At 42.5% G+C, this 9,780-nt stretch overlaps 1 protein-coding gene across 1 annotated transcript; it reads right to left on the reverse strand.

The window, feature by feature from the left end:
* Positions 1-8,357: 8,357 nt before the first annotated feature.
* On the reverse strand, positions 8,358-8,717 carry LOC137740631 (uncharacterized). The gene has a single exon (XM_068480466.1). The coding sequence runs from the start codon at positions 8,715-8,717 to the stop codon at positions 8,358-8,360; it is 360 nt and encodes a 119-aa protein (XP_068336567.1).
* Positions 8,718-9,780: the final 1,063 nt, after the last annotated feature.

Raw genomic sequence — 9,780 nt, forward strand, 5'->3', positions numbered from 1 at the left:
GTCCATTTTATTAATGTTATTGTGGTACAAATCCCTATAATCCCTCATGTTAATTTTCATCGGCATTCGTTGAGAGCTGCAAGCCCTAGGGTGGAAGAATGTTAAAAAGACTCTTAAAAGTAGTACTTTTCATGGACTTGCCGACATTTTATATTTTTTACATAATTTCCGTCCTAACACTATCAAATATTGTGTCAAAAACATGAAGTGGTGGAAAATCCATGAAGAGTCCCGTTTTGAGATAGTCTCGTTAGCATTTCTCGGAGTAACTAACATATATAGAGAGTGTAAACATGAAAAATTCCTGAAACAAGAAACAAGAATACGTGTACAAAATAATATTTGTAGTAATGATGATTTTGGGTTACAATCTCTTTGTAATTTGATCCTCTGATTCTATCTTTGTAAGGTGTTGATTTATGGATGAGCTGTTAATCCAAAGGGCCGTCGGGGCTTGATCTAGGGATGAACAGTTGATGAATGGATCTTCAAGGGGCGTTGGGCTTGACCTTGAAGAATGGGTGTATGGGTTTATTGAGGTTATTGATCCAAAGGGCCGTTGAGGCTTGATCTTAGGATGAACGGATGATGAATGATGAACATTTTCTTCAAGGGGCCGTCGGGGCTTGATCTTGAGTTGGTGGAAGTTCTTCAAGGGCCGTTGGGGCTTGACCTTGAAGGAGGATTTGACGAAGAACGAAGAGTGCTTTCTTGATCCTTCGGGATTTTTTTTTAGAGCTTTAGAGTTTCAAGGCTTCAAGGTTTTGGTGTGTATGTAAATTCCTCCCCTTTTCTCTTGATGGAGAAGGCTATTTATAGGCCAAGAGAGTGAATCACCACCATCCATTTTTTGGTGAAGTGAGTGGAGTTGGTAGGTGAAGTAAATGTGTGATGTAAGTGAAATGAATAAATGTTGTAATTTTAATACATTGGTTAACATTTATTTCACTGAAATTTCGGTGTCTACAAATGCTTCCACTTCAAGGCGCGTCGTATACACATGCTTGTCACGTGTAGAAGATGCGTTTTGAAGTCTCTTAATGTAGATGTCAACCCATGGACCGTCGAGGCTTGATCTTGAATTGGGTTGGAAATTTCTTCAAGGGCCGTCGGGGCTTGAACTTGAATTCAACTGGAAGATTTTCTAGTTTCCTCCAATCGTTGATTTTCCACAGGCTTAATCTTGAACTGGGCTGGAGGGTTTTTTTTTTTTTTTTTTTTTTTTTTGTCTTCTCCGAAGGTCTGAACTTACTCTTCTTATCTGGAGTTGAATTTGATTCAAGGGTGGTGAACACTTGATTTTGAATCGGACTTGTGATTTCTTCAAGGGCCGTCGGGGCTTGAACTTGAGTGAAAATAGGACCATGAGCGATTTCAGGATTTAGACACATGGCAGGCAAGCACGAGGTGGAGGTGATGACCTGTTTCTTTGTTCAATCTTTCCAATTCATATTGAAGAGGGTTAGGGGATGAATCAGCATGTGCAATTGTTGCGTTTGCTGACGATCCACAAGATTGATGTTTCATTGTCACTCGTCCTAGCTGTTCTCCAGGCGAATGTGGTATCTTCTCTGGAAGTGTATCAACCATTGAAGATGAGTACTCGAGAGCAACGCTAGGTAAGCAACCAAGCAAAGGTTCTGGGCAATCAGTTCCAGATCGGAAGTTTGATTTCGGGTTCCGACTGATTGCTTTCTTTCTCCTTATCTTGGAGGCAAGAGCAGGGCAAAGGAAAAGACAAGGAAAAAGCATGTTATGAGATACCTTTGCTTTCTCCCTTGATGATATGAGATACTTTTGCTTTTGAAGAAGCAGCGAATGAATCAGCACATATATTTGTTGTGCTTGTCTCCATATGCTTCGATCTACTGTTTCCTCCTGCCTCAATCTGTACTCCAGGCATCTGGTATTTTCTTTGGGGGTACATCAATAGTTGAAGATGAGTATTTGAGAGCAGGGCTGGATAAGCAATCAGCTCCAAACAGGAAGCTTGATTCCAAGTGCCGACTGATCTCTCTCTCTCTCTTTGTTTTTCAGGGAAGAACAAGAACAAAGGAAATGACAGGGGAAAGGCATGCTATGAGATACTCTTGCTTTCAACCCTAATGATATGGGATATGTTTGCTCTCGAAGACTTGGTTGAATAGGTGTTCTCAAGGGAAGAAGAAAACTGAGCATATTGAGAGGTTTGGTTGTAGCTACATTCTCGGCCGAGAAGAAGAGTCATGCGTTTTTGGATGTATGCCTTGCCATGAATGTTGACATATATAGGGATTTTAATGGCAAGTAGTAGTGCGGGTGCGGCTTTGTCACCCACGCTTGTCGGTAAAAGTGTGATGGTTGGGATAATGACCTTCACGCGTTTTCAACTTTGTCAGGGATCTTTGACAAAGTTGCACACGTTATCTGAAAAGCTGAGATTGCGTCTGAAGAGCGTTGACGAACTTTACGCAGGAAAATTCGGCTTTTAAGATTTGAAAAGTGGCGTCTCTTTGATTTTTTTTTTTTTTAATTTTAATTTTTCTTTTTTATTGGTGGTTGTGTTGCCTCTCCTTTTATAGAGGTATCGATCACATCCAACGTGCACACTTTGAAGATTAACTGCTTGTGAAAATCATCTCCGGTGTATTTTTGTTTTTTTAGATTTTACTTCGTCCCACCATTTTCTCTTAACATCTTTGAAAATGGCTAACCCATCTAACATTTGCTTAGATTTGAGTCTCAGCGGTGATACAGGTGCACCGCGTCAGGGTAATATATGGTGCCCGTCTTTCTTATCTTCTAATGGCCCTCTTACAGGTGAAGACTCCGTGATGCAGGATACAACAACGACTACGGTAGTAGCTAGGAACCTCCTCACTCCTAGAGATAATAGGCTACTTTCAAGATGGTCCGATGAGTTGGCCATTCAAGAGTCCCTAGCTCTCAGTGTTCAATGTGCGGGCTCTGTGTCCAACATGGGCCAACGCCTACTCGCTCGATCCCGTCAAGTTGAATCATTGATGGCGGAGGTGGAAAATCTTAAACAAGAGATCAAACATCTTAAGCGCGAGAATAGAGATTTGCACGTGCTTGCAAAGAATTATTCGACGAGCATGAAGAGGAAGCTTGATCAGCTGTAAGAATCTGAAGGTCGAATTCAAAGTGACCGTCAAAGGCTTGCGGCTTTCTTCCAGAGGCACCTTTTTCCTTCGTCATCTAGCTTTCAACCATGTATTGAGGCCTCGAATGATCTATCTTTGATGCCTCCCGCTCCTGGAGTTTTGCCAAGTAGTGGGGCTTCATGTGAGCAACCTTTGTGAAAGCTCCATCTTTTTTTTATTTTTATTTTTTTTTGTGTACGCATTTGTAATTTCTCGAAGATCAATGGACATGCTTTATTTTATTCAGTGTATTGTGCTAAATACAGATAAAACATATATATCACCAAGATGTGTTATTTCCCTTTTTTTTTTTTTTTTTTTAATGACACTTTTGCAAGTGGTGCCGTGCACCATCCTTCCCTTATTTTCTTCTTTGCAATAATTCTGTTGCCCTAAAAAAATTTTTTTTTTTTTTAATCACACTTTTGCAAGTGGTGCCGTGCACCACCCTTCCCTTATTTTCTTCTTTGCAATAATTCTGTTGCCCCTTTTTTATTTATTTTTTCTTTTTTTTATTTTTTATTTTTAAATCACACTTTTGCAAGTGGTGCCGTGCACCATCCTTCCCTTATTTTCTTCTTTGCAATAATTCTGTCGCCCGTTTTTTTTTTTTTTTAATTTAAATCACACTTTTGCAAATGGTGCCGTGCACCATCCTTCCCTTATTTTCTTCTTTGCAATAATTCTGTCGCCACCACCTTTTTTTCCTCTTCCTTTTTGACTTGCTAACAGTAGCTTGCAATTTCTTTTTGTGTGCGTGTACATAGTTCTGATGATGAGTATGACAGTCTGGCACCGCTGGGTCCCTGGCTGCACTGCATGCAGATTGCTATTTGCACAGTCACTGCAACATTATTTGCACAGTCGTTGCACTTCATTCACTTCTCTGGGTTCATGTGCACATATATATATATGTAGTTATATGGGATCGAATTGTCATCGTACAACCATTGCATAGCCACTTCATTGCCTGCCTTCTTGCATCCCGACTGCTTTGTCCTGCAACCCTGCGCTGTCGGTAACCACACGCACTGCTTCCTTGCTACACTGTGTTCTCCACATCTGCTGCCCGTTGAACTGGGTGCTAGCGTAGGTTTGAACTGCCAAGGCGAGTTGCTTTCCACTTCTTCAACCTTTGCAGCTCTCTGTGCTATTTGTGGGAGTTCAGCTGCTATGGATGGGAAGGAGAGGAAGCAGTCACTTAGCAAGTTTCTATGAACAACCTTTGCTTTGTAAGGTTTATTCCTTTTAAGCTGAAGACAATTTTGATATGTACATATGTGTATATATATATATGGATTTTAACATGCACTTAACTTTATATATATTGGTTTCGACATGCACTTTCTGACATGCACTTATATATATATATATATTTTTTTTTTTGACATGCACTTTCTGACATGCACTTATATATATATATTGATTTTGACATGATTTTGACATGCACTGACATGCACTTTCTGACATGCACTTATATATATATATTGATTTTGACATGATTTTGACATGCACTTTCTGACATGCACTTATATATATATATATATATATATTGATTTTGACATGCACTTTCTGACATGCACTTAAACATACATACATACATATATATATATATATATATGTTGATTGTCTCATCTTTGTGCGTATAAAATATGTAATGTGTGTACCCCACTGATGGATTTCCTTGTTGTGATACTACGATTTTTTTTTTGTTTTTTTTTTTTTTGTTTTTTTGGGGGAAGGCAGAGCATGATGCTAGGACCCTCATGAAGTTTCCAAAGGTGTGGTAGCTGGTGGCAGAGCGGGCAGGACTGCGGGTGTACATATGCTTTTTTTTTTTTTTTTTTTTGGTGTGCTGCTCAAGTTTTGTGGCTGATTTTGCTTTGTTGCGTTCATGGTATTTTTCAAGTGTTTTAAGAGCAACACCATCACCATTCTCGCGAAGGAAAGTGATTCGCAAGATAGGGGAACAACGCTGAAGATTTACGCCCCACTGACTGGCCTTAAGGCGCTTGCTCTTCCTACAAAAGACAACTCCATGCATATTAAGTCGTGGTCTTCTGAAGTATCTTGGGAGGTGGCAGACTTTGTTCGATCAAATACGGAGAAGAAGGCGTGCACACTGAGGATTCTTATCTTGAACCCTTCGCACCATCCTCATGACAATCATCCGGCTTCATTTAAGCTTCTCGGTGATCACATCTGCAGCGGAGCTATGGCTTGGAATGATGTCTTGTCGACTACCGGAGAAGCTGTTTTTGCTGAGTCTTATTGGGAGTGGCTTGAAGATGTCTTGGGCCGATCTAAACATGTGCTTACTAGCGTGGGCCTTTACCATGCCGTGTACGCATCTTTGTTCAGTTATGATCTTCATCATTCCGTCCTTCATGCGTCCTTCGAGCATTGGTGTTCAGCGACTAACACGCTTCATACAGCTCAAGGAGAGATGTCAATTTCACTTTGGGATCTCCACAAGATAGGGGGCTTGCCAATCCAAGGTAAGTTTTATGACGAGGTCGTTCTTAGTGTGGAGGAACTTTCTCTCTGCAATAACCGAGGATTGCCTACGAGTTGTCGCTGTTTATTTTGGGCATATCACAAGCTTTCCCAAGATGCTAGAGGTAAAGCAGGCGTGAAGATTTCTTCATGGATCTGCTTCTGGTATTGGGAGGACACAAGGTAGAAGAAGTCTTTGAAGAGAAGAGGTTGCAACAAAACCACTAAGCCAAAGGGAGACCCATATTCGTCTGGTGTCATTGGTTCAGCTAGGCGCCGTTCCCCTGCTGAGTTGAGAGCGTTTGAGGACCTTGGCATAGCATCAGAGCATGTGGAAGAATCTTACCTAGCTGTTTTCTTAGCTTGTTGGCTTTGTAAGTTTGTTTTTCCAACCGGCGACGTCAACTTTGTTCGTCCTGGGGTTTTCAAAGTTGCTAGCAAGATGGCTGCCGGTGAGTCTTTCAGTCTTGCTATCCCGGTCTTGGCCAATATTTATAACGGCTTAAGTGTTGTTTCGAACTCGGCAAACACTGAAGATCGTGCTGCGGTTTTTCCCTACCACTATGTGCATGGTTGGTTGGGTGAGTACTTCGGCACTCATTTTTTTTCTTCAACTCTAGACAAGTCGGGGCCTTTGATGACGAAGTATTCTGGCGTGCTTTCTTCGAAGAGCCTCAATGATTCCCAGGTGCAAGCACTATTTAGAAGGTGTGAAGGCTTGAAGATAGACCATCTGGCGAGAGTTGGCTCGGTACGGTGAGGCATCATGGATGATTCGCATCTTGGCTTCTCAGACTTATCTTACCTTATAAGTCTTCGCTCGGGGTATGTTTCTTTGCGGCAAGAAGACCGATGCATTGTTCAGCCATATAGTCCCCACCGTTTTAACAGGCAATTTGGTTTTGTCCAAAATGTGCCAGGCAAGCTGAAGGAAAAAAACAATTAGACTCCTTGCCAGCCATGTATATGCATTGGGAGTCTTGTACCCGTGCATGTACAAATGCTTCTATCACCCTGCCGGCCAAAGACGAGTTCGAGAGCAGTCCAGTAACCCGTGCTTACGTAAGTTGGTGGTCAAAGGTACATTATGAGAACTTGGGGATGGCAAGTGGTACCAATTCTTCTCATTCACGCCTTGATGTATCGAGGGGGGGTTGTTCTGTGGTTCCTACGTAACCGATACCTTTTGATTGCGCGAGTGCTGCTACTTTGCAAGATAGACCAGCGGTTTTAGTCCCTCAATGCCCACGCTTGTCTTCTCAACATCTGGATGTATCTGAAGAGGCTGGTGGTGAAGTTGATTCGCACGAAGATGAACTTGTTTTGCGGCAGCGTCAACAAGTTTTAAATAAGCGACGTCTTGAAGGTGCTCAGGCCGATAGCGATGTCAATTTTCGTCATAAGAAGAAAGAAGTGTTTAGGCTCCCTCAACTCGATGGCAGTGTGTCATTTGAGAAAGATGAATGCATCTTCTTCTCTCTTATGACTTCTTCTGCTTTCATTGTTCTAGCTTTTGTTTCTAACAGCTTTCTTTGTTTTCTTTAGGTTGGGCCTTCTTGTTCTTTTGACTTGGTGACCACAAGTATTTATTCTTATACGGAGATGCTATTTCGAGGTGACCTACCTACAGGCAGGGAGATTGGGGATCCATCTGGTACAGAGCTTGTCCCAAGTCCGTCAAGTTTCCCAAGTTTGCCATGTGTAGGTGGAGGCATGCAAGATCCCGTCATGCGTTCTATACCTTTGCCAGCTAGCTCTGAGATCTCTCTGAGAGGGCCAAACCTTAGTGGTACTGAGCAGCTTATTCATCGCATCAATCTTCGTGCGACAATAGATATCAAGAGCCATATTGAGGGGAGGATTTCAAAATGCCCGTCGGATGACCTTGCGTTGCTTAAGGAAGACTTGTCGAAACTTGTTTCTGCAATTGACAATCTTAACATTGATTCTTCATCCTTGAAGATCAAGATTGCCGAACTTATGGCCGCCTCAACTGAGTATTTTTCCTTGCGTGTTATTTCCTCGAAAAAGTTGAGTCCAGATGTTAGAGCTCACCAACTTGCTGCAATAGACTTGTCACTAACCCAAGCCCGGTCTTCTCAGCAAGCTGCTTCGGGAGATTATCAATCCACAGAGACTTCTTTAGCTTCCGTCCAGGTACGTCTAGATACGTTGATGCGAGAGCAAGAATAGCTGGGCATCGAGGCATCAAAACTTGAAAGTGTTCTCGGGGAGCAGGGAGCTACACTTTCTCAATGCCAAGAGGAGATTTCACGCCTAGAACAAGAGAAAGACATGGCTATGGAGTTGCCCATCCTGTCTCTCACCGAGGTAGAGACTTTGAAGGCTTTGGAAGGCTTGCTTGAAGACCGCCTCCGTAGTTTTAGGGACATAGTTTTCGAGTAGTGTCTTTTGCCCTTTATTTTTTGTAATCAGACTTTTTCCTTTAAAGGAATAAAATGTTTACATTTTTGAATTTGCTCTTTATTCTTCAAAGTGTTTGTGTGTTTTTTTTTTTTTTGGTTGATGATGTGACTGTACTTGAAGTTTTGAAGTTTCAAGTTGCCTACATACCCTTAGTTGAGGAGGGATCAAGTCATGACGTAGTTCAAATGACTGATGGTTTTTTTTTTTATTTTTTTTATTTTTTTGATTTTGATGATGATTTTGCCGTACACAGTTTATGCTCTTGCGGGCTAGGAGCGTGGCGCGTTTGCTTTAAGGGTAGTAGCGCTTCAAAAATCTGTAGTTGATGGGGCCGATCTTCAAGCCGTCTTCTGCCATAATTAAGTAGGCGCCGTTGGTGTGGACCTCTTGTATTATGTAGGGTCCGTCCCACTTTGATGTGAACTTGCTTTTTGTCTTGTGAGTTATGATGATAGGTCTACGCAATGCCAGCATGAGATCTCCTACTTGGAAAGACCTTGGGCGGACTTTTTTGTTGAATGCCTTGGATAACCGTGCTTGGTAGCATTCCAAGTGTTGTTGAGCTTCGAGCCTTCTTTCATCCAGTGCTTCCAACTCTTGAAGGCGCAACTTTGCATTTTCTTCATCAGTCAAGCCTTCTTGTATAGCCATCCTTAGTGAGCGGATTTGACTTTCGAGTGGTAGAACAGCTTCCACGCCATATACGAGAGAATAAGGCGTAGCTTGGGTGGGAGTCCTATGTGTAGTCCTATATGCCCAAAGCGCTTCACTTATTCTTTCATGCCAGTCTCTCTTTGTTCGACCGATTACCTTTTTCAGGAGGTTGCACAACGTCTTGTTGAATGCTTCCGCGAAGCCGTTGGCCGAAGCATGATACATGGAAGACTTGTGCTGCTTGAACTTGTATTTATCGCAAAGCTCGTCCACGAGTTGGTTGGAGAACTGCTTTCCATTGTCAGTGATAATGTAGCGAGGAACACCATATCGGTGGATGATATGCTCCTTGATGAAACGAACAATAGTTTCCTTTTTGACTTCCCTTAAAGGTATGGCTTCAGCCTACTTGGAGAAGTAATCTGTTGCAGCTAGGATGTAAGCTTCTCCTGCAGATGACTTTGGCGTAATTGGTCCTACAACGTCCAATCCCCATGCGTCGAACGGCCATGAAGCAACTGTAGGGTGTAATGGTTCAGGCGGTTGATGTATGAAGTTGGCGTGGAATTGGCAGGCTTGGCACCTTTTGGCATGTTCCAGGCAATCCTTCACCATGCTCGGCCAGTAGTAACCCATTCTTTTGAGCTGGAAATGTAGCTTTGGTCCAGACTGGTGCGCTCTACACACACCTGAATGTGCTTCTTCCATGGCTTGATTGGCTTCTTCCTCACCTAGGCATTTCAGGAGCACTCCTTCAAAAGAACGTCGGTAGAGTGTTCCTTTGTAGTAAAGGAAGCGATGTGCTCGTTGACGTATTTCGGAACGGCGTCTAAGATCATCTGGAAGCTTTCCGTGCTCTAAGTAGTCGATCAGCGGCTATCTCCACTCTTCAGCATCGACTGGAAGTACTGAGATGACATTTGTATCGTCCAGTGACATTTCATTAACGAGCGGAATCACCTATCTTTGGCAAACTGGCACGTCTGCAGCTTCATCTTTTCCTAGTGTCATACTCGAGGCCAGATTGACGAGAGCGTCTGCCATTTGATTTTCCTTTCTT

The sequence above is a fragment of the Pyrus communis genome, chromosome 7, assembly GCF_963583255.1.
Source record: "Pyrus communis chromosome 7, drPyrComm1.1, whole genome shotgun sequence".
Classification (NCBI taxonomy): Eukaryota; Viridiplantae; Streptophyta; class Magnoliopsida; order Rosales; family Rosaceae; genus Pyrus; species Pyrus communis.

What these genes read in the sequence shown, in the direction of transcription:
- LOC137740631 (XM_068480466.1), bottom strand. Translation starts at nt 8,717, where the DNA reads ATGGCTATACAAGAAGGCTTGACTGATGAAGAAAATGCAAAGTTGCGC.